Raw genomic sequence first — 25,952 nt, forward strand, 5'->3', positions numbered from 1 at the left:
TTAGGAAGCAATAGAGAAGTGGTACAACAAAGCCCATCATTCAGAAATCACTGCATTTACAGATATTTTCAGCAATTTACAAATCATAGAAGCATCAAGGAAATACACTATTCTCCTTCACTGCTTTATTCAAAGATGAACACTAAAAGTCAAAATACTGACCAAATATTACCATTTTTGGTGTCTGCTTAAAGAAGTGAATGTATTTTTGAGCTGCATTAAATCTACAAAGGACTTAAAGGGTACCTGAAACAAGGAAAAAAAATAATGTTACGGATTTTCCAACGTGGCACTGGGATCCAGGTGCCAAGTATGGCCCATGCAGGAGCATCCAGAGGCTTCCTTCTACAGCGGTATCTTTTTTTTTTTTTCAGTCAAGATTTGCTTTAGCGCAGTTCAGAAATAATCCTTGTGCAGTGAGTCATAGTAACCAATTTCAGGCAGTTCAGTGTAGACAAGAGTAATGGAAGCTGCTTAGCGGTTTTGGTATATCATACATTGCTGCTGCACCTGAAATAATTGGAGCTCTTTAGAAATTGTGTAATTCATGATCTGTACTCTCAAATTACTATCGAGGTACAGGTCTATGCATCCTGGCTGCAGTAAGCTACTGTGGGGTTTCAGGTCTATGCATCCTGGCTGCAGTAGAGTTCCAGGTCTGTGCTATCAAGCTACTGTGGAGGGCACCCTGGCTGATGTAGAGTTACAAGCAATTGTTTTAAAGCCATTGTAAAAGCCCAGGTTTGAGCACTGTGGCTGCCGTAGAGTTAAAGGTCTGTGCCCTCTAGCCGCTGTAGAGTTCCAGGGTTGTGTTATTTAGCTACTGTGGAGCTCCAGCTGTGTGCCATCTTGCTGCAGCGGAGCTCAGGTCTGTGTTCTCTAGTTGCTGTGGACTTCTAGATCTCTGCTTTTAGGTTAGGTTCCTATATCCTTTATGAGATAATCTGTAGATTATTTTCCAACCAATTTTCCCAACTAATTTTTCCAGAGAAAGTCTAATATGGCAGTATAGGAATACCAAGCATCTTCAGCTATTTCCATGATATAATCACTACAAACATTTCAAATACTTTTGTAAGCTTTTTATTTTTTTTTATTTCAGTACCTTCCCCCTCCCACTAGTTCTTTAAAATAAGATTTCAATGGCAAAAATGAGAACACAAAGCTGGGCAAATGACAGGAATCGTAATACAGTATTAGATCATTGTATTTTTGTACAATAGCTACGGGCTTGAATTTGTGTATGGCGTTGGGAAAAATAATAAAAACCTTAAAGTTACACTGTAGGGGGTCGGGGGAAAAGGAGTTGAACTTACCCGGGGCTTCTAATGGTCCCCCGCAGACATCCTGTGCCCGTGCAGCCACTCAGCGATGCTCCGGCCCCACCTCCAGCTCACTTCTGGAATTTCAGACTTTTAAGTCTGAAAACCACTGCGCCTGCGTTGCCGTGTCCTCGATCCCGCTGATGTCACCAGGAGCATACTGCGCAGGCCCAGTATGGTCTGTGTCTGCGCAGTACGCTCCTGGTGACATCAGCGTAATCGAGGACATGGCAACGCAGGCGCAGTGGTTTTCAGACATTAAAGTCTGAAATTTCAGAAGTGAGCCGGAGGCGGGGCCGGAGCATCGGTGAGTAGCTGCGCGGGCACAGGATGTCTGCGGGGGACCGTTAGAAGCCCCAGGTAAGTTCAACTCATTTTCCCCCGACCCCCCTACAGTATCCCTTTAAAAAAAAAAGCAGCAGGAATACTATTATAATTATGTAAACAGCGGCTGTAATGTGACTGCCGCTGAGCTCTGTAGTCACACTGCAAAATCAGCTATGTTGTGTTGCCTTCTGAGAAGGGAGGCGTGGTCAACATGCTGCTCACTACTCAACCCAATCAGTACATGGGAGGGGAGGGTGACTGAGCTGCCACACAACTCAGTATCACTACTCGTTTCCATCACAGTAAAGGTACTTCAACTATTTCAATAATTAGAGAGAAGGGAAATGTAAACAAAAAAGAAAATTGCCTGGAAATGGGCTTCAATCCTACCTTGAGCAATATAGCAGCCTCTACTCATAGGATAGGAAGAACATGAAGCCAACGTTCTGGATCCTCTCCGGGGGCTATATGCAAATTACATTTTCTCCTGAGTTTTATCCTAGCAGATAATTTTTCATCTTCAATGTAGAATATTTTTTCATCACTTTGCAATGGAAAAAGTACCAAAAAGAAGGTGAAAAAGTACTGTCAAAATTATTTTGAGTATTTTTTTTGCTTGCTGGTGATTTAAAAGGCATTTTATTGACAAATGTAAGATTATCACCTACAAGAAAACTCAGGGAAAAAAAAGTTAATTGCGTATGGGCCCGGGTCTCTTTATCAAGGCAAAACTGGTCCATGGCAATGGTATGTCTGCTGCTGACAAAAGAATCAGTTTAAAATCTGGGTGAAATCTCCTCTAGGCACTCATATCTGTAATGTACAGTGTTCAAGCAGTCCTGAAACGTTGGCTTATTGTATCTCGTCTTACAATAAAGGGGATTTATAAGGAGGCGCCAGTTCTTCCCATTTATTGATTCTGGAGGGAGGTGCCATCCTTCCAATCTACTGAACTCTCCAATTGAATACAGTGGCATATTCAGTAGCAAGTGCAAGACACTATTTGACTTTAATTAGCCTTTACTCATATTCTGTGCAAAGAACAGTAACTGATTTTCGAACTGGTCTATGCAAACACATTTTAGAAACATATAAAATAAATTTAAAATCAACCCTAGACATACAAAACACATTGAAGACCGACAATTTAAGAAAAAGTTATTCGATATGATAAAACAAGTGAGAATTCTTTATTCAGATATCCTCTTGTGCTGGATGCTTGTAAAATGTTAGCTTGTATCTCTTCAAACCGTAGGTTTTGTCCTCTGTGAAAACATGGTATAGATCCTGGCCAACCCAGTGTCCTCACTGGACAGTCTTCTTGGATCCATTTAACTGTTCAATATGGTCTACAAGTCCACTGGTCATTGACCGAGTCCAGCATAAAGGTAAACCACCCACAGATATATCTCTGAGACAACAAAACAACTTTTATAATACTGTCAATAAAATTACACTAAGCCTTCAAAATTATACAAGCTCAACCTTTACTAGATAATAATGTATATGTTTTAAAGCTGTCAATGCCACTGCAGGCAGATGCACAAATATCACTACTACTGTTTTAACACACAAAAAAAAAAAAAAAAATCTAAAAAGGTTACAGGAAAAATTAAATGTGCCATAAACTATCCTCAACACCGCTTAAAGCTTTTTTTCAATAACTGAGTAAAATAAAAGAAAAAAAATCCAGCATTTTTTTTATTTTTAAGAAGAGAACAATTTTGCTTAAGTAAATATAATTGTACTCTTCAATCAAATTCAGTGGAGACAGTGGTTTGCAGATTGGAGTGGCTCTCTGAAGAAACTGCAGAGATTGGGTTTTTTCTAACAAAAGGCTTTATGTATTGTGGAGCCTATTAATAAAGGGATGGATAGTTGAGAGCCGAGGGCCATCTTTTTTTGTTCTCCAATTCTGCAATGTCGATTTCCAGATTTGTAACGTTACATTTTCAACAACAAAAAAAAAAAAAAAAAAAAAAAAAAAAGAGAACATGTATATCTGGCCAACTAGACTTCAAAGATGAGGAAAAACTACCATAAACTACCTAGCTCTACTAAAATGCACTAAAAGATGAAAAAATGTGAACACACTGAAAAGGTAGAAAACAGATGGTGTTAAACGGGCAGCTTAATCAAAAGCCCCATAGATTTGCATTAAAGTAACCTAAAAGTGGAGAGCAGTGGCAAAATTAGATAGAGCATGTTTGAGAACATCCCTCCCACCACTTCAGTAAAGTTTTAAGCACCACCAAAGTGGTAAAAGTACATTTGCATTTTTATAAATGCAGCAATCTTTAAAAAAAGTGGTAATATGTAACAAGAATCAAGAAATGACAAATAAATCAAAAAGTCTATATGTTGTGATATTTTTAAATGTAGCAATTGAAAAAAAAATTGCAAAATTTTCAAGATTTACCAGCAAAGATCAGCTGAACTGCCTATCCACCCCTTTATAAATAGGCCCCTTAGTGTCTGAATGGGGGACACTCTGTTTACCTCCTAGTAATTAATAAGGTGGTTCTTCTCTACCAGGTCTAGCCTGCCTAATCAACAAGAAAGGGAGAAACTGACTGGTTGCTAGGTGGGATGTTCAGATAGTTCTACAGTTGAAAATGTTGCATGCAAAACCCAATGTAACTCGTTTTGTAGACTGGACAATTTACCTTTAGAAGGAATTCTCAATAAAAACACAAGACAACTAATTAAATGTTCACAAAAGTGTGTCGCAATTGTCTGCTACTGTTCAGTTTGTAAATTAGAGCAACATTTTGCAACAAACATTCTTGAGAGCCATTTTCACCCCCCAAAAATAGACTTTTTTTAAACGTTTTTGTTGATGAATTAATTCTACTAAGTGGCCAAATATTCTTAAAGGAATTCTCAATTTATGTTTAATCTCACTGGATCAATCATATTGAGAGGAGTGTTCGCCCGTTAAAATGGCTAATTCATACTCTGAGTGAATGTAAAAAAGATTTACATTAAAAAAAGGTTTACTCCGCCATTCATAAGGAACAAGGTAACGTAAACAGATCAAAGCAACAAAAGAGTTACTCTAGAATGCTTGCAATAAAAGTTTAGTGCAAAATACTTTAAGGAGTGCTTTGCCAACGGGGCTAGATTCTAGTTATAGAAGTAGAAAATATACTCAAAACACTAAACTGAAGCCACTCTAAATTCTAAATCCACTGTAGACATCAGAGAAACCAGAGCCCTGAGCATGCCCCAGCCTAAAATTAAAACAAAATTGTCTAAGGGAGTGAATTTAAGAGGTAACCACATAAACGTATAAATATGTTGCTTTAAATTTGCTCTCATAGAAGCAACGTGATTCAAATGAAATGCTCCCTTTGGAAGCTGTGCACAAAAAAAAAAAAAAAAAAAAAAAAAAAAAGTCTCCCCCTCAACTGTCATCAAATTAAAATCAAAAACCTCTAAAATGTTTAAGGAAATAAAATCTTATCACTTTGGACAGAAATATGATTTTTTTTTTTTTTTTTTTTAGATTTATAGGCTAGCCTTCACAAAATCATAAAACATAATCCAATAACGAGGAACAATGTGCACAAATGCTCGATGTACTTTAGCAACCAATCAGATTATGTCTCTTTTAGTAGCTAAAAAAATGACTGATACATCATAATTTTAAATTCTAACCCTTTACTCTAATAATTTAAAATTATAATGCCAAAAATCATTTTAGTTCTGGAAAGCATCAAATCTGCTTTGGCATTTGGTTAATCTTTCCAAATAGGACAGATGTAGCAATGGCAAGGTCCGATCCTTTTCTTTCTGGAGACATGAGACTTGCCAGATTTCTGCAGTTGTCCCTTGCTTAATGTCCCAGCTACAATAAGGTTTTATGTTAGCCTTTAAGTGTACTACTGAAACAGGGGGGCCCGTTCAAGTGCTAGCATTTTCCGCAAGTGATTTTACAGGAATTAGCGCAATACAAGGGATTAGAACGATCTCGATCAGTGTTTTTTTAAGCACTATGTCGCGATCATTCCAGAATCGCGGAAAAATGCTACAAGCACGTTTTGCGAACCACCAGCAGTCAGCGGCAATCGCGGCAGTGAGATCACTGCCATTAAGTTTGTATTCAGCGATCAGCCGTAATAACCTGCTAATCGGCCGAATGAGAACAGGCCCAAGTGATTCATGCCACTTTCAATATCTAGTTCACATAATCACAAAGGATGATCAATGAGGTGCAAATAATGACTGGTATGCACTTGAACTTGGACTTATAAAAACTGACAAGAAGTAATAGGACTAGTCACATTCTTGGATTTTGTGGTCTATTTATGAGTATTCAGATAAGGGGAAAATTGTTTTTGGCCTTTAATGGGCTTACCAATTTGGTGTATCAAAAGGTACACTCGTTTGCTCCTGGGCTATTTATCTATGGCTTTGATTTCTGCTACTAATAAAAGTACTGTTGTTAAGTTATGTTGAGGCTCCACTGAGAGAAGGAGAGGGAGGGGATTTGGGTAGTTGGAGATTATAAACAAAAATGAAGGTGGATTGTGGACATATGTTGCTATTCCTTACTTATTTGGACAGTTGTTTTGTTAAGAACTACGTGACTTTTGTTGCTTATTTACAGTCTTGAGTGATCATCTTTAAAAACCTTTACAAACTGATGCTGTTATATCTACGTGACATGTTTGTTGCCTACTTGCTCAAGTAAAAAACTTTGAAATAATAATTTAAAAAAAATGACAGGAAGTTGTTCTGATAAATCCAATTTCAAGCTGCATATAATTTACATAAAATTTGAATGCAGGGAGAAATAATTTGCATTTCATTAATCATCCCTAATAATCACATGATAAGAAGCTCAGCTGGAAGCTTTTCACTTCTTTTTACCACAAAAAACAAGTAATTTCCAAAGAAAAGGGGGCAAACATTTTGTTTTGTTGCTCAATAAGGGGTTACGAGCTCTTGTAAGCACCGTTATAGCTCACCAGTAGTGTCCTCCAACACAACACACTTGTACCTGCAGTGAACAGCCATCCAAACCTCAACATAAAAAGAATTATGAATTAGGCTTCAAAAATAAAATGCATATTTAAGTACCTGTGTTTCTCAGCAACCAATTAAATTTTAGCTATTAAAAAAGGATAATCTGATTGGATGCTACACAGATCACACTTTCCTTTCAGAAAATGTAGTGGCAAGAGCACCAGAAAGGAGTGTAAAAAAAAATCCCCATCTAGCAAATTAAATGTCTTCAATCTAATCAAAAGTGGCTAACTAGATATACAACTACATAGTTGTACCCTCAAAAATAACTGTGACACTAAAATAGTAACTCTTTTGCATATTAAATATAATACAAAATATGGCCAAACATTTTTTTCTGGATCCTCACAAGCAACTGCATAGTGGCCATCACAGGGTTCTGTGTCTGAGCTGTACAAAATAATAAAGTTGATTTAATTTAGGTTACGTCATTTATATTTATACATATATATTATAAAACAAAGTAAAATTAGCCTAAAAACAGATTTTTATGAAAAAAAAAAATTCTACCCATGCTTTTTCTAAAAAGTTCCAAAAGTGACATGGCTGAGGCAGGAGTATATAAAACAGCCACTGGGGAGGATATAGTTAAGAGCCTGTTGAATGCATGCTTGGGATAGGATAGAATTTAGAGATCCGGCTTTGAGTAGTGGGGTTAAGGCATTCCGATTCTCCGGACATTTTGAAAAACATTTCTTGTTCCTGAAGTTTTCTTGCAAACTCCTCTTCAAGGGTCTACAAAAGAAAAGGAAAAAATCATCAACTTCAATCTTAGTCATTTACAGCATACAGGTATAGAGTTGGGCCGAACCTCCGATTTTAGGTTCGCGAACCGGGTTCGCGAACTTCCGCGGAAGGTTCGGTTCGCGTTAAAGTTCGCGAACCGCAATAGACTTCAATGGGGATGCGAACTTTGAAAAAAAAAAATAATTATGCTGGCCACAAAAGTGATGGAAAAGATGTTTCAAGGGGTCTAACACCTGGAGGGGGGCATGGCGGAGTGGGATACACGCCAAAAGTCCCCGGGAAAAATCTGGATTTGACGAAAAGCAGCGTTTTAAGGGCAGAAATCACATTGAATGCTAAATGACAGGCCTAAAGTGCTTTAAAACATCTTGCATGTGTATACATCAATCAGGTAGTGTAATTAAGGTACTGCTTCACACTGACACACCAAACTCCACTGAACAGAACAGGTATGCAGTGGCAGCAGGATCACTGAACAGGTATGCAGTGGTGGGTGGGTTCACAGAACAGGTATGCAGTGGTGGGTTCACAGAACAGGTATGCAGTGGCAGGATCACTGAACAGGTATGCAGTGGTGGTGGGTGGGTTCACAGAACAGGTATGCAGTGGCAGCAGGATCACTGAACAGGTATGCAGTGGTGGGTGGGTTCACAGAACAGGTATGCAGTGGCAGGATCACTGAACAGGTATGCAGTGGTGGTGGGTGGGTTCACAGAACAAGTATGCAGTGGCAGGATCACTGAACAGGTATGCAGTGGTGGGTGGGTTCACAGAACAGGTATGCAGTGGCAGCAGGATCACTGAACAGGTATGCAGTGGTGGGTGGGTTCACAGAACAGGTATGCAGTGGTGGGTTCACAGAACAGGTATGCAGTGGCAGGATCACTGAACAGGTATGCAGTGGTGGTGGGTGGGTTCACAGAACAAGTATGCAGTGGCAGGATCACTGAACAGGTATGCAGTGGTGGGTGGGTTCACAGAACAGGTATGCAGTGGCAGCAGGATCACTGAACAGGTATGCAGTGGTGGGTGGGTTCACAGAACAGGTATGCAGTGGCAGGATCACTGAACAGGTATGCAGTGGCAGGATCACAGTACAGGTATGCAGTGGGCTGAGGGCTCACTGAACAGAACAGGTATGCAGCCAGGAAGAAGTTAAGCCTAACTAATCTTTCCCTATATGAGAGACTGCAGCAGCTCGCCCTACTCTCACTAATGCAGGCACACGAGTGGCCGTAATGGCCGCCGCTGCCTGCCTTATATAAGGGGGGTGGGGCTCCAGGGGCTAGTGTAGCCTAATTGGCTACACTGGGCCTGCTGACTGTGATGTAGAGGGTCAAAGTTGACCCTCAGGTGCATTATGGGGCGAACCGAACTTCTTCCGCAAAACGTTCGCGTGCGGTACCCGCACGCGAACCACCTAAGTTCGCGCGAACCACGTTCGCCGGCGAACCGTTCGGCCCAACTCTATACAGGTACAGAAAGTATTATTTAAAGCGGAATATAACCCTGCATTTCAACTTTGCTCTAAAACATTATTTACAGTATATTATATGCAACCAGCATTTTTTTTTTTACTAGACCAGCATTGGAAGGGTTACACAGGGCTTTAAAGTCCCTGGAGATTTTTGCAGACGCATCCGAACTTGAGTTAGATACTTTTTGTTTACACAAATGTATCTAAGTGTTTATTGTGACTCATCTCTCTCACTGAGGAGTTGGAGGACAGCCAAAGAGTGTGTAACATTTCTAAATATATACATATAACTAAATAGAATGTAACTATCTGAACGTCTGCACGGAACTTAAAACCTCTGTGTTTAACCCTTCCAATGCTGGTCTAGTAAAAAAAAAAAATGCTTTTTGCATATAATATGCTGTAAATAATGTTTTAGAGCAAAGTTGAAATGCAGGGTTATATTCCGCTTTAATAAGGGTTGAGGAGTACAGAATTAATTGTCTGCGGAGGGGAGGGGAAATTAAATTAAGGAATGCAGAACAATATGTCTAATTCAGATATCAATAATATGTAATATACAGTGGGTTGCAAAAGTATTCGGCCCCCTTGAAGTTTTCCACATTTTGTCACATTACTGCCACAAACATGCATCAATATTTTTGGAATTCCACATGAAAGACCGATACAAAGTGGTGTGCACGTGAGAAGTGTATCGAAAATCAGACATCATTCCAAACATTTTTTTACAAATAAATTACTGCAAAGTGGGGTGTGCGTAATTATTCGGCCCCCTGATTCAATACTTTGTAGAACCACCTTTTGCTGCAATTACAGCTGTCAGTCTTTTGGGGTATGTCTCTACCAGCTTTGCACATCTAGAGACTGAAATCCTTGCCCATTCTTTTTTGCAAAACAGCTCCAGCTCAGTCAGATTAGATGGACAGCGTTTGTGAACAGCAGTTTTCAGATCTTGCCACAGATTCTCGATTGGATTTAGATCTGGACTGGGCCATTCTAACACATAGATATGTTTTGTTTTAAACCATTCCATTGTTGCCCTGGCTTTATGTTTAGGGTCATTGTCCTGCTGGAAGGTGAACCTCCTCCCCAGTCTCAAGTCTTTTGCAGACTCCAAGAGGTTTTCTTCCAAGTTTGCCCTGTATTTGGCTCCATCCATCTTCCCATCAACTCTGACCAGCTTTCCTGTCCCTGCTGAAGAGATGCAATTCCCGAGCATGATGCTGCCACCACCATATTTGACAGTGGGGATGGTGTGTTCAGAGTGATGTGCAGTGTTAGTTTTCTGCCACACATAGCGTTTTGCATTTTGGCCAAAAAGTTCCATTTTGGTCTCATCTGACCAAAGCACCTTCTTCCACATGGTTGCTGTGTCCCCCACATGGCTTGTGGCAAACTGCAAACGGGACTTCTTATGCTTTCTGTTAACAATGCCTTTCTTCTTGCCACTCTTCCATAAAGGCCAACTTTGTACAGTGCATGACTAATAGTTGTCCAATGGACAGAGTCTCCCACCTGAGCTGTAGATCTCTGCAGCTCGTCCAGAGTCACCATGAGCCTCTTGACTGCATTTCTGATCAGCGCTCTCCTTGTTTGGCCTGTGAGTTTAGGTGGATGGCCTTGTCTTGGTAGGTTTACAGTTGTGCCATGCTCCTTCCATTTCTGAATGATCGCTTGAACAGTGCTCCGTGGGATGTTCAAGGCTTTGGAAATCTTTTTGTAGCCTAAGCCTGCTTTAAATTTCTCAATAACTTGATCCCTGACCTGTCTTGGACCTGTCTTGTGTGTTCTTTGGAATTCACAGTGTTGTTGCTCCCAATATTCTCTTAGACAACCTCTGAGGCCATCACAGAGCAGCTGTATTTGTACTGACATTAGATTACACACAGGTGCAGTATATTTAGTCATTAGCACTCATCAGGCAATGTCTATAGGCAACTGACTGCACTCAGATCAAAGGGGGCCGAATAATTATGCACACCCCACTTTGCAGTTATTTATTTGTAAAAAAATGTTTGCAATCATGTATGATTTTCGTTCCACTTCTCACGTGTACACCACTTTGTGTTGGTCTTTCATGTGGAATTCCAATAAAATTGACTCATGTTTGTGGCAGTAATATGACAAAATGTGGAAAACTTCAAGGGGGCAGAATACTTTTGCAACCCAATGTATAGGGAGGGGTTGGGAAGTACCAAATGAAATGTGTGTTGAAGGGTGGGGGAATGAAACTGAGGAACAGTGCAATGTGGGGGAGGAGTTTTTTTTCTTCTTGCAATGCTTGGGGGGGGGGTTCTATATAAAAAGGTTAAGTGTTATAAATCTGGTCATTGATATACATATTAATACATATTGCCCATTTAACCACATTCATTCACTTAAGAATTAATCTTGCCCTTACATGGGACATTATTTTAAATATATGTAATATACAATCTCAGTAACATACAAGCCATAACCTTATTTGGAAAAGGTCCAAAAAAGCCCTTACGATTGGCTTGACCTCAAGTGTTTTTGTCTGTATATGTATATAAGGGGGGCCCACACCCTATATCGATGGCTTCTTGACAGGACTGATTGTTGATAGCAATTTTGCCTGGGACAATCAAACCTGAGATGCTCATCAGGGCATGTGGGGCCCATCAGGAATATTTGTGAACTTATTTCATAGAGTTTAAGTAGATCTGGACATTTGACCAAAATCTGTAGCTGAGCATTTATTGATTAAATGTTACGTACAGTATTTTCGATCTAAGTTCTTTTAATGTGCTCTGAAACCACAATCCCACTACAAATAAAGTGCCTTGGTGATAAATAGGTGCTTTGTTTAACTAGTTATGTTTTGTGGATTTACAACACAAATAAATATCAAGGTTGGCCCACAACATCCTCCAAGTTTCTAATTTCGGCCCACTGTGCATTTCAGTTTGACACCCCTAAAGGAATCGATAATACCAGTGCTGAAATCTATAGGACGCGCTCATGAGCTATTAACAGTGAGAATAAAAATTAGTACCTTTTTCCGTGGTCTTAGTTTTTCCCTCCAGTCCTTTAGCTCTTGGGCATGCTCTTCATCTAATTCTTTCAGTTTCTGTGTTTCATGTTCAACTAATAGATGGCATTTTTCATTCTGAAATGTACAACAAGCGAGTCCATGAAATAACAGCATTTAAACATACAGGCAAAAAAATTAAAAAAGAAATATGGAAGTGTTTTAGGGCAGTAGGTTAAGTGGTTAGCACAGTTCATCCTCCACATGCAGTCTCCACATATTTGTGTGGGTGTCCTTGAGGTGCTCTTGTTTCCGCACACAATCCAAAAACAGTAGAAGATTCAGGTTCTGGCCAAGGCTAATTCAGGACAGGAACATTTTGAAGTGTTCTATATACATATAAACTAACTGACTTTTCCGTCATATTGCTTTTACAAACACTTCTGTGTGCCACCTTAATGATTCTTCGTAGTAATACTTAGCTGGGAGCTATGTCTCCATGCCATCACTAAGTAATTCTTACCTGCAACTGTTGCAGCTCTCGAATGTTGGCGTCACACTGCAGCTGCAAATCGCGCATCTGATTCTCGTGCTTTTGATGCTGAGCTAATCTCTCATTCTTTTGACGTTTGTCCTCTTGGACGGCAAACTGGAATGAACAAGAAAGATGAAAAAATGGCATATTGATCTGGAGTTTTAAAGTGACAAGTAGAAATCATGGAGTGCTGTAATGCTATAGGGATCATCCCAGATGAAACACCAAAAATTAATGGTGTGGAGTGGAATGATTCCGAAGATAAGAACCCAAATGTAATGCAAGGAATATGAAGCTCAAAACAATAGATCAAAATACAATTGAAAGCTAGCAGATATGCTTTAAAGGGGTTCTGTGGAATATCATTCTGCATGCCCAGAGAACGAAAACGCCCCTGGTGTTATTGGCTCTAGACCTTGAAAAGGCCTTTGATACTATAACTTGGCCTTACATGTTTGAGGTCTTCAGGAGATTGGGGATACAAGGAGATTTTTTACAATGGCTCACATTATTATACTCGGTCTCTCAAGCCACACTGAAACTTCCAGGCACCTTGTACCAACCCATTAATGTCTCTCGTGGCACAAGGCAGGGCTGCCCTCTGTCGCCTGCTATTTTTGCTTTAGCCATGGAGCCACTAGCGGAACGGATTAGAACCCATCCAGATATTTCAGGTTATACTATACCACCTTAGATAGCAAAATTGAGTCTATTTGCGGACGATGTCCTCCTTACACTTACCAACCCCATGGTCTCCATCCCAAATCTCCTGGGGACTTTTCGCTCATTTGGGTTAATCTCAGGATTGCAACTCGATATTGAAAAATCAGAAATTATGTTTTGCAATTATGCTAAGGATATGGGGAGAATGATGGCCTCTGTTTTCAGTTTCCAGTTCCAACCTCACTTTATACAGTACTTGGGAGTTAAACTACCTAATGATATATCACGAGCATACAAATGGAACTATAAACCACTGGTTCAGGAGCTCCTGACCCTTCTGACCCAGTGGGACTTCCCCCATCTTTCCAGTCTTGGAAGAGTCACGGCCATAAAAATGTCGTGGCTACCAAAACTTACTTATTTCTTTAGAGCTCTGCCCATTCCATTACAAACCGTGGATTTGCAAAAATTGCAGACAGCAATATTCAAATTTATCTGTAGGGATAGACGTCCTCAAATTTCAAGGAAAACCATGTTCTGGCACAGGAAGGATGGGGGTCTCTCTGTCCCTCATCTGAAACGTTACTATAATTCTTCCCAACTGGCCTCCATACCACTAATCTATGCAGTTTCCCATACTTCTATCTGGGTATATTTGGAGAATGCTCTCCTCTCTCCAATCTCATGGAAGGGTACCCTATTGGCTAAAAAAACCTCTCCCTGTGGCTATAGCAAAAGAATCCCCTCTAACAGCCCACACATTAACTATTTGGCGCAGATATCGCTTTAAACTAAAGCTACAATCTCAGCTATCTCCTTTAACTGAACTTTTTCGGAGCCCAGACTTTGTACCTGGTCAAGACCCACGAGCCTTTCAATGGTGGCGATCGCAGGGATTAATTTCTCTCAGGAGTTTGCTGGTAAGTGGGAAACTTTGTACCTTTAGCCAGCTGATTGCTGAGAAAAACATACCAGACTCGAAATTCTTTAGAGCCACCCAGATCTATCACTTTCTCAGTTCTTTGATAAGCCCAGATCAGGAAATTCAGCAGTCCTCTTTTGAGAACATATGTTTTAATGATCCGCTACGTAAAGGCATATTATCCTTCCTTTACTGCACCTTTAATCAACCCTCCCCTCAACTATAAATTCCCATATATGTTGGAATGGGAGAAAGACTTAGGCACAACACTAACAGCTGAACAATGGTCACAATGTCTAGATACTCTCTCCAGGGGAAGCCTGCAGACCTCTAACCTAGAATCCTCTCTTAGGATATTACACAGATCTTACTTGGACCCTGTCCGTCTTCATAAAATTGATCCAACTCGCCCCAACCATTGCTTTCGAGGCTGTACCATTGCTGGCACAACATATCATACATGGTGGACTTGTCCAAGGGTTTCACTATTCTGGTCTAAGCTGACTAGGAGAATTACTGACCTATTTTTTCCACGTTTAATTAAAGACCCCAAAGTGTTCCTGTTAGGCTTTAAGCCTCCAGGACTTAAAAACTCCCAACACAGACTTCTGCAGTTAATTCTTGTAGCTGCTAAAACTTATATTGCATCCCAATGGCTACAACTCTCTATCTTTGGACAGTCCTAGAACAGAGAATAGATTATATAATGGTATGTGAGCGCCTCAACGCTTTAATTAAAGACACAATGGATCAATTTACTAACATATGGGAACCATGGGTGGAGCTTAGAGGAAACCTTAGCTTCTCAACGGTTTTGGAGGCCTAATTTTATTGATCGTGCCCCGTATTCAAGGAGAGACTTACTGGAATGATAAGTTTAATGCTATCCTATAACGGTAAAGAGCAACCCCGATCCCTCCCCTTTGATGCTACCATCACAGCACCTCTAGCTACATACCTGTCTTTAGCTGCCTTACCACGAATCCCCTCCACAGTAGTGTTATTTGTTCTTGATCTTTTGATATTTTTGTACCATTCTTGTCTATGTTAATAGCATTGTTGTATTTTATATATCTGCAATGTAAGCTATTTTCTATACTGTTCTTCTGATATGTCACCCTGCCCATGTTGGGCTGAGGTGAAATTTTGGCTGTTATGTACTGATTTATTTTCTTCATAATAAAAACCTTTGAAACTAAAGGGGTTCTGTGGCTAGTTCTTAAAACAAAAACTGACACTTACCTGGGGCTTCTACCGGCCCCCTGCAGCTGTCCTGTCCCGCTACAATCCTCCATTCCCCGTTGCTGGTCACGGTCCAATTATTCGTCAAAGTAGACGAATGCGCCTGCGCGGCCACACGCGTCCTAGCTCCCGCTCGCGTCTCCAGGAGCTTACTGTGCAGGCGCAGTACGATGTTTTCTCATACTGCACCTGCGCAGTGAGCTCCCGGAGATGCAAGCGGGAGCTAGGACGCGTGTGGCTGTGCAAGCGCAGTTGCATCCTTCTAGTTAGATGGATAAGTGGACCGTGACCGAAGGCTGGGAACGGAGGATCGTAGAGGACAGCGCACAGCTGCAGGGGGGCCGGCAGAAGTCCCAGGTAAGTGTCAGTTTTTGTTTTGAAAAACTGTCCACAGAACCCATTTAAGGTCATAGATCCTGCCCTAAAGCTCAAACAAAGAAAAGACCTCTGGGGCACTGTTACTATGAGATGGAACGTAGAACCTGGGAGTAAGTACATGTGGCGCTGGATCCCGGCAACCTAAGTATTTTAACCCGACCTCGCTCTGCATGTGGCAATGCCTCATTTTGTCTGCCAGCCCGCACAAATATTAGCACCCTGATAGCACCAGCACCCATACCCGCTACAGTGACGGGTGGGGGTGTCAGTGATATCAGGGTACTGAGAACTTAAGGGGTGCTTAAGCCCCCACAAGCTCCCCCCTGGTGCCGCCACTGGGTCTTGATATTTTATGATTCTTTGCAGGATTTATCAAGAAAGGCAATATTTACCATCTCAACTTGACACTTTCTATCAGATAAAGAGAACTGTAATTTTAGGATGCAGCACACCCCACACAAAAGTGTTGAAAGTATAGCTGGTCTCTGATTATCACAGCAGGCGTACTGTTGACCTTGCCATCAGCTGCAGGTTTTATAGAAAATACAGACAATCCCTGTGTGACAATTTACCTGTTTGATCTTCTCCCTGTCCTGCTCTGGAGATCCAGCAGAGTTAATCCTCAGGCTCTTTTTAAACATGGCCATACGGGTTTTTGCATCGCTGCGTTGGATTTTAGGTAGCCGTGCTCTCTCCTGTGCTTGCTTATTCTTCAGTTCTTCTATTAGCCGCTGATTATACCTTTGCATCTGCTCCATTTCCTACAATCAAGACATGATAAGTGGGCTACAAGTGTAAGAAAAACCAATGATGTGAACAAAGCAGAAAAAGTTCTGCAAAACAGTTCTCTTGAAGAGAATCTGAGGTGACATGTGACATGATGAGATAAACATTTGTATGTAAAGTCCTAATCCTACTTAGAACCTATATTCATTTCTTTTTGTCTCACTTTAAGGGTTAAGAATTCATGCTCTAAATAACAGTTCCTCTTCAGTCAAACTGCTGTCTGACTGTAGTCTAAGTTCCACTAATAATTAATCAGAGGTTGTAAAACTCTGTGTACCTGGCAGACACCGCGCGCCTGCGCAGTAGAGCGGATTCGATCAGGCTTGGCTATTTCTGCCTGAGCCCAAGTGAAAGCCGCTACTGTGCCTGCGCGAGGATCACACAGGTTTGCTATGAACCTGGAGCTCAGCACCGCTGATAAGCTTGTTGGCTGATTCTCGGCAGCTGACAGCGCTGGTACAGAGGGATGGAAGAGGATGGGGAAGCCTCATTAGGATCCAGATTAGGATCCCCCTGCTGAGGTAAGTACCCCATAGGGGCACTTTGTTTCCTTACAGCTTATTTATAAATAGAAAAGGCATTTTAGAAAAGTCCTAGGTTAGGAGTTAGACTAAAGTTACATTTGTTTATTTCATCAGTTGATTTTCACTTCACATTTGCTTTAAAAGGACAACTGAAGCAAGACGTATATGGGGGCTGCCATATTTATTTTCCTTTTAAACAATACCAGTTGCTGCTGATCTATTTGGCTGCAGTAGTGTCTGAACAACATCAGAAACAAGCATGCAGCTGATCTTGTCAGGTCTGGCAATTATATCAGGAACACCTGATCTGCTGCATGCTTGTTCAGGGTGTATGGGTAAAAGTATTAGAGGACGAGGATCAGCAGGATAGCCAGGCAACTGGTACCGGTATTGCTTAAAAGGAAATAAATATGGCAGCCTCCGTATCCCTCTAACTTCAGTTCTTTAAATTCCAGGATCACTTGAAACATAATCCTGATCTGCAACTCATACTTGGATGATTTACAGAGGGGTGTAAAGGAAACCCAATGTTCTGTATTGTTTGCAGACTGTACTCCTTTGAAAAAGGTGATCAAGTGCCTGTGAATCAGTGTAGATAGTGTAGATACCATATTGGTAAACGGTTCAGTCCGAGGACTATGATGAAGGGATCAGCCTGGGGACTAGAGTGGAGGTGAGTCTGACAAGAAAACCAATGGGTCACTGGAAGTGCTGGTGAGGGAGTAAAGATCCCCTCGGTTCTTTCATGCAAAAATGGAGGGTTTGGTTTATGCAGTACTTGAATAATTTTTTATTGGTGTATGTACAGTAATATAACCTAATTCTTTTTATTACTCACTATTTACAGCTTTCTGAGAGGGTTGTTACTCACTTTATTCCTTCAAGTGTACCCAAGGAGAAAGCTATAATGAAAACGAAATACTTACCTAGGTAGAGGGAAGCCTCTGGATAGCCCAGACGCTTCCCGTGTTCTCCTCACCCTCACCATTGACACATGCGTATCCCTGAAACATGTACCACAAGAGCTTGTTGAATAGGTTACATGGTCATGCTCGTTCATGCATGAGCGCAGTCGTACTGCGCATATGCAAGTATGATCGCACCGGAGCAGCAAGCCGCTCGACCACGAGAGGATTCTTGCTACAACGCAGGCACACTTGTGCATGAAGAGGAGTGTGCGGCTGCGATGTTCCAGAGGGTCCTGGGCAGTGCTGGTAGGTGCGGGGAGGACACAGGAAGGCCAGAGGCTTCCTTCTTCATAGGTGAGTATGTGTATTTGGTTGCAGCTCTTACCTCAGGTTTACTTTAAACAGTTTGTTACCTGCAGAGTGTTCTCCCTTTTTGCCACCTGAACTACATAGCTTTTGTGACTGTGCCATCTGTGTGTAAAAGAGTGACCATACCTTCTCGTGTCTCTTCAGTAGCTGGTGTCTCTGCATGAAATACTGATCCTTAAGTTGCTGTTTCAGCAGCTGGTGTTTCTCTTGTAAATGACGTTCCTCAAGTTCCCAAATAGCGGCTTCTCGCGCTGGAAAAAAACAAAACAAAATACACTTTCTTTAAAAATCAAATTTGGACAAAAGCAATACTAGCTGCATTGTTTTTCTGCATATCTAAATGATGCAGAAGACTTCCAGGCTACATTTGTCATAGTGGCCTCAGTGGTAGCAGACTTTCTAATGTAGAAGTGGATCAAAAATGGGATGATGGGCAGAACAGTAGCTAAGTGGTTAGCACTCACTGCCTTCAAGACTAGAGTTCCACATTAGTATACTGTTTCTTGGGCTTAGTCATACTCTTACAACTCAAATAGAAACCGCATGGTAAAAATACATTCAGAAAAATAATTAGTACTGTACAAATGCAAAACAACATTGGTGATAATGGACTTAATGGACATATGTGGCAGGTTGAAGGCCTCAGACAAACCCTTGGTACCGCAGTGAGAATTGAAGCAAAATACTGAACTGTAAAAAAGGATCATAGTTCGTGACCAGCCAAAGCTCAGGGCATGCTAAAGAGGCCAGGACAGGCACAATTTTAGGTATAGCCTACAGACTGGTCAAACTTAGCTAAGTCCTGTCATTAAAAAGAATTAGAAGAGCGTCCTAAAATAGTCACTGAACTGGAAAACCTATGAAATGACAACCACAAAGAATCTGCTAACTCAGACACCTGTTAGGTAAAGCTCAATTATGGGCATTGTCTAGATTGGCTTCCCACTTCCTCTCACTTTCCCAAATCAGAACGCTCCCTCCTCTTCTACTCTAGGTGCCTGGTGGTCTAAATTTCAGCCATCAACTATTACAACAGAAGCAGCCCAGCAACGATCCTTCAAAAAATGCACTACAGAGGTGAGGGTGGGTGGCAATGCTGGCCCTATCCACTTCCAGAACAAAATGTAGGGCTCAGCAACGTCACATCTTTTTCTGAGAAATTGAGAGAAACACAGGGAAAGCAGAGTGTGGGTTAAATTCAGTATTTTTTAAAATGTAATACGTAATGATCACATATGCTATGGAGAAAAAGGATGGCATTAAACACTTTTTAAATGAATTAGGAGCTGGAACTTTTAGGTGCAGTTCCAATATCAATCAGCAGGTGGCACACAACAATGTGTAAAGATGCATGCACATCTGTTAATAGGCAAATGGAAAGAATGTGGAACAGCAGAGGGTATTCCATGAAAGGCTGTCCTGGGATCTGGCTGAGGCGGCCTGGCCAGGAACCAGCAAGAACCAGAGCTGGGTGAGATGAGGCCCAATGACAGGAAACATGGTCTGCTGACTACAATGCACAGACAAGAGCAGTCGCAGCCAGAACCACAGCCTAAGATCTGTCACTGCACAGACAACAATATCTATGGTAATATTTACCTCTCAGGAGCTGCTGCTTATGGTTTAAGCATTCCCGTTCTATGTTGGCCAGTTCCATCTTCTGCTGGTGAATGATCTTCTTCAAGGATCCGTCCAGCTCTTGTTGCTGCTTTAGCACAAATTCTTGCTCCTAACAAAACATTTCAACAGTTACTTTGTGAACTATCATATTGAAAACTACTAGGAACCATTAATAAATTCCATGTGACAATGTGTTCTGAGTGTTGAATGAAATGTAACCTACAACACATGTGCATTTCTAGAACAATGCAGGCTGATGAGCAAATATTTTATTTCAGAACTACAAAATCAACTCAGAATCCACACAAAAGAGCACCACAAACAAAACGAGTCATACTGTCAGAAAACAGAGTTCAGAAACTAATTTCACTGAAATACAGGAGTAAGGGCAGCACTATACAGCCTATGTAAGACAGTAAATAAAAGCTCTCAGACCTGTCAATTAGCTCAAATCCTGATAAGCCATCTACAGGCAGAAAACTTCTGTCACCCGATATAATCACTCATGATTCTAAAGGTTGCCATACACTTATAGATTTGAAGCAGATTTTACCATCAGATAGATTTCTGTCAGATGCCTGTCAAGTCGAATCTGACAGGAATCTGATATGTGCCACATAGAGGCCTGCAGCGGGTCAGGTACCCGAATTGCGGGTACTGCGGGTGCGGGTCGGGGGTAGCGAGTTGCGTATCGGGTGCGGGTAGCGGTTCTGCGGCTGCAGGTCGGGTCGCGGGTAGTCAAAACAAGCATAAGATAATTCTGTATCTTTTGCCTTCCCAAAATCTGTGATGAATGCTGGCACCAGAATACTTTCTTGCTGGCTTGTTTACGGTTTCTTATCTTTAACCACTTTACCCCCATAGGTGCGGATATCTCCGTCCCTTTTTCCATCCTTTCACCCTCAGGGACGGAGATATACGCACCTCCCGCTCGCTCGTGCGCTCCCATGCACGCCACCGCCCGCTCGCCCGGAGATCAATGAACGGGAAAAAACGTTCCCGTTCGTTGATCTAAGCCCCCCGCAATGATCAGCTGCTTCTATGAGAAGCAGCGATCATTGTGAAAAAAAAAAACTATTTCCCAGCCTCATAAGACTTCCTGCAAGCGTACTTCCTACGCTTGCAGGTCGCATAAACAAAAAAGTTACTGTGGCCATCTTGTGGCCAAATAGTAAAACTACACCCTAAAGCATTTTTCATATACAAATACATTAGTTTTACATTAAAAATTAACTCATTACCTCCCACACTCCCCAATTTTTTTTTTGTAATAAAAAAAATTACAATAAAAAAATACATAAATAGTTACCTTAGGGACTGAACTTTTTAAATATTTATGTCAAGAGGGTATAACACTGTTACTTTATAAACTATGGGCTTGTAATTAGGGATGGACGCAAAACTGAAAAACATGCACCTTTATTTCCAAATAAAATATTGGCGCCAAACATTGTGATAGATAATACATTTCATGGGTTTTAATTACAGTAGCATGCATTATTTAAAAACTATAATGGCCGAAAACTGAAAAATAATGATTTTTTTCCACCACATTTTTCCCATTAAAACACATTTAGAATAAAATAATTATTGGCATAATGTCCCACCTAAAGAAAGCCTAATTGGTGCCGAAAACAACAAGATATAGTTCATTTCATTGCGATAAGTAATGATAAAGTTATAGACGAATGAATGGAAGGAGTACTGAAAGGTGAAAATTGTTCTGGTGCTCAAGGGGTAAAACCCCTCAGTTGTGAAGTGGTTAATTATGGCAGACTCCTTCCTCCTCTCAAGCTGACACCTCCCCTTCCTCCATACTAGTGCATATAACTGGGAACATGCCAGTGTGAAAGAGGAAAAGGTGTCATAGGAAAGCTTTGTCTGTTAGTGACTGGGGATATTTGAAAGGTTCTAACAGAAGTAATTGCACTTTGGGTGCATACACACACATACAATTTTGATTGGCCGATTTTAATTGGCCCTCATACTACATAGAGGGTCAAGATTGTGTCTGTATATGCACTCTTAAATCTGAAAATTATTTATATGAGCCTGGATACAGTGTCTACACCTTGCAACTCATAGCGGCAGTGGTGGAAGTGTCACCCTGGCCACCACAATGCATGCATGGAGATGTATTACATTAATGTGCCTACATCTCCTGTGATTACATTAATGTATTACATCTCCCAGTGTGCATTGCAGTGGCCAGGGGGACGGGACACTTCCACTAGATGTAGTGTAGATGGGGGCAGCCTATAGTATACAGGGACAGGGATATGGGTGCTTTGCTCTGCTATTTGTTGTTTGAGCAGGACTGTTACTTCTAGGCTTTTATCAATTTAGATAAGAGAGTTAAAAAAAAATAAAAAAAAAATCTTTAAAAACTTCTTTGGTTTTGGTTTGTGTATAAAAAAAAAAGGTTATATGTATTTTACAGCTCCCCAATATTAATTTAAATGTGTACTTTAGAAGAAAATGGAAAATGTGGGTTGCGGGTCTGGTGCGAGTATTAAATTCATCTGAAAGCGGGTTGCGGGTCGGGTGCGGGTAGTGGTTCTGCATGTCGGGTGCGGGTATGAAAAATTGGACCCGCGCAGGCCTCTAGTGCCACACACTAGGAACAGATTTCCAATAGTATAATGTATTCCCCCATTGTGCCGGCCCACCTCCTGCTTTCTCCACCCTTTACCTGCTGATTTAGCCGTGTAGGATAATATATTCCCCCATAGTGCCAACCAACTTCCTGTTTTCTCCACCCCTTACCTACTGATTAGTCCAGTCTCCATATTTTTATGGGGATCACAGGGCAGGCTGACCATAATAGCTGGCTCATGCCCAATTATCTCAAATCTGCACATTATTTTTTTTAACTTACAGTATAAACCCGAATTCACACCCCACACTAGACAATATTACAAGTATAATCCATAAATTATTTTGTTCATTTAAAGAGATCCAATTAACCTATGGCTACCTGTTATAAACTGTACCATAGCACTCTACTGCTCTGGCAGTTCTATTCCATCACCCTGGATACTACATCTGTGCTGCTGATTTCTGTGTCGAACCATTGTTTGTACATCTGCAATCTGTCGATAAGGTCTGATCATTGCACTTTCTAGCTATCTGACTACCATCTAGCATCTCTGTTGCTTGCAGTGAAACTATAACTGCAAGAAGGTGCTGTGGCGTGGTAAGGTGTCACACATAAATCAGTTTTCAATATTCTTCAATCAGATTACATACAGCTGCAGCCTGTTTATTTTGAGTCTATCTCATTTTCTCACAGCAGCCTTTGTGATCTACCACACATATGTACTTTTACCACAAAGTAGTATGCTGCTCTACTAATTTGAGGAAAAAATCCAGATCATAGGTTTTGCTATAGGTTAATATTTCCCAGAGGGCCATTTACCTTATATGGCAAAAAAACAAACAAACACTGTTATATGCACACAAAAGAGCACAGCACACTTCAATCCAGTTTTTCCTTTAAAGTATAGAAAAAGTATGAAGTAAATGGAACTGCAGGAGAGGAAAACAATACAATTGGTATCTCCAGCATGACGTCTATTCAACAGAAATGTCAGAGCAAAGTAATTACAGAGTATAAACCATGCTAACTGCTCCCAACGGATTCACCCCACGCATTTCACAGCTTACTGCTGCAATGTTTGATAGTGCGTATATGTTTCCTATACAGCACTAATGTGACTGCAGTCTCTAACAATGGAACTAGGAAGGGATTATTACAGTCTCTTCTCCAGGCTAAAAATAAAGAGCACATTAAAATGCACCTGTAGTCCACACAGAGTAAAAGCTGTCACGCTGTGTGCTAGACCAGCATTTAAGAGAATAGAATGCATATTCATTCATTAGGATGCAGTGACATGGCAAAGACAGGGGGACCTCAAAATAGCAGCACAGAAACATTGACTGAAGTTTCACATAAGTAGTTTTGAAAGTAGCCCTGTAGAAGACTTCTGTAATCTAATTACTAGCCAAGCAGAACTCACTGCTACCCAATCTGGGCGCTCTGTCTGGGTCAGAACACTGCTTTCCAAGTTTATCCCTTCTGGGGCCTCCGGCTATACAGAAGCACATCAAGTCATGACCTAGGTGGCAAATCTTTGCATAGACAGATATGTGCATAGACAGATATGTGCATAGATTAGACCCATGGGAAGGGCATACATATGCACTCTTAACAATGTGCATCTTAAAAACAGGACAATGGAGAGTGATGGCCAGCTATGGACTAGGCCAGCACTGGGCAAACTACGGCCCGTGGGCCGGCTGTACATCCGGCCCAATGATAGGCGGCCGGATTTCTCTCTTAACCCCCTCCCTCCCTGCAGAGTCACGAGCGGGCAATTAGCGGGCGTTAAAACTCACCTACTCGCCATTTCCTGCGTCGCGTCTCAATGGCAACATGGCGTCAAATGACATGCTGTCAGAACGTGCCAGCGTGTGAAACGCTGGCGTGTCATGAGACTCGTGTCACATGACGGCCTGTTGCCATGGAGACATGACGCAGGAAGTGTTGAGTAGGATGAGTTTTAACGCCCGCTAACCGCCCGCTTCTGACTCTTCAGGGAGGGCAGGAATGTTAGGAATGCGGCCTTGGTTGTGCAAAATTTGCCCAGGCCTGGACTAGGCCCCGCACCATACAAGGCTGGCAAGCACCAGAAAAAGTAGAACATAATACCTGTTATGGATACAACATGGGGGGCATGATGCCTAGTGGTAATTTCAACAAAAGGTGGAATATCATTTTGAAGGACCACTAAAGTGAAAAAAGTAAGCAGTTAAAATCTGACAGAGTCAACAGGTTTTGGGTCAATACATCTCCTCATGGGGGATTCTTATGGTTTTCTTTGTTTTCAAAAACATTTCCTGAACATCAGTTGCTAACAATGATGAGCAATGGATGAAATCCGAATGAGTTTCATTCGGATTTCATCCGGATAATTAATGCAGCTGAGCAGGTGGGTGAGGGGAGTTAAACTTACCCAGCAGCCGTCTTCTTTCATCTGTCCCACGGCGCCTCCCACGTTGCGTTCCAAGCCGTGGTCACATGACTACAAACACTTCCTCCTTCCAGGTTGAAACGCGGCTTGGTGCGCAGATGGTGGAACGGAATGACGGGGAAAGCCTCTGCAGGATCTACAGGATTCCCTCTCCCAAGATAAGTATCTAAATTTTCTGGCTTAAAAATGTCTGAGATTTGCTGAAGTGGCTTTTGAACCAGTTTTTTTTTTAAATTTGCCAATAGTAAGTTGCACTGCAGCAGCCTTAAATGTGATTTCCATCCACAGGGATATTCAATTTCACATGCTTTTTTTTCATATGTTAATTTTCACAGTTTATGCAGATTTTTTATAAAAAGGTTTGCATGCGTCTAGCGTAACTGACAAACATTAATGGGAAACGGATGCGTGGTGCCAAAATCTGCAGCAAGCTGTTTTTTTTATTGGCATTAAAGCGGACCCAAACCAAACATTTTTTTTTATTCAAAATATTTAGTTGCACCACTCTGACACATACAAAGATAAATAAACACTCCTTCAAGCCTATGAGCATTTCAATGCATGCTTTTCACCCTCCTCTTTGCATAACTAGGATTATGCTGGGGGCAGCCATTAGCAATTCCTCCATTGCCAGACACCATCTACTCCACCAGTTTGCCGGATTTTTTGCCGGCAATATGAAAGAACCCTCCAATAAATGTAAAATATTTTATATTTGTCATCATGCAGCTGAAAAAAGGCTGCTATTTATTATTATAAGTTAGAAAATAGATTTTATTTCTGAAATCTTGTATTTTTAGTTTGAGTCCACTTTAAGTGTAAACTATTTCAATGAAATTGCATTGCTTTCCGTTCTAATGGGAATTTTCGCAATGCGAATTTGCACTCAGTGGGAATGGGCTCTTACCCCTGCTACTGTCCCTGCTGATCACCAGTTTCAGCATTCCTCTTTGTCCTGCAGTTTCCTATGTCTGTGTACAGCACGACGATGGCCTGTGACTGTTCAGCTGTTGGGAACATCCCCTTTGCACCAATACAGAAGGTAGTATAATAATATACAGTGGTGTGAAAAACTA

At 41.2% G+C, this 25,952-nt stretch overlaps 1 protein-coding gene across 2 annotated transcripts in view; it reads right to left on the reverse strand.

Moving 5' to 3' along the window:
- Positions 1–2,651: 2,651 nt before the first annotated feature.
- SLK (STE20 like kinase) overlaps positions 2,652–25,952 on the reverse strand; it is a 124,739-nt gene continuing 101,438 nt past the window's right edge. For both annotated transcript variants that reach the window (XM_068256717.1, XM_068256718.1), the window contains 6 exons: positions 19,823–19,952; positions 18,350–18,474; positions 16,209–16,397; positions 12,420–12,545; positions 11,921–12,034; positions 2,652–7,415 (listed from right to left, as the gene is read on the reverse strand). In XM_068256717.1, coding sequence (XP_068112818.1) covers positions 7,269–7,415; positions 11,921–12,034; positions 12,420–12,545; positions 16,209–16,397; positions 18,350–18,474; positions 19,823–19,952 — 831 coding nt within the window. In that variant the 3' untranslated portion in view covers positions 2,652–7,268. The remainder of the gene's footprint in view (positions 7,416–11,920; positions 12,035–12,419; positions 12,546–16,208; positions 16,398–18,349; positions 18,475–19,822; positions 19,953–25,952) is intronic.

The sequence above is a fragment of the Hyperolius riggenbachi genome, chromosome 10 (genome assembly GCF_040937935.1).
Source record: "Hyperolius riggenbachi isolate aHypRig1 chromosome 10, aHypRig1.pri, whole genome shotgun sequence".
NCBI lineage: Eukaryota > Metazoa > Chordata > Amphibia > Anura > Hyperoliidae > Hyperolius > Hyperolius riggenbachi.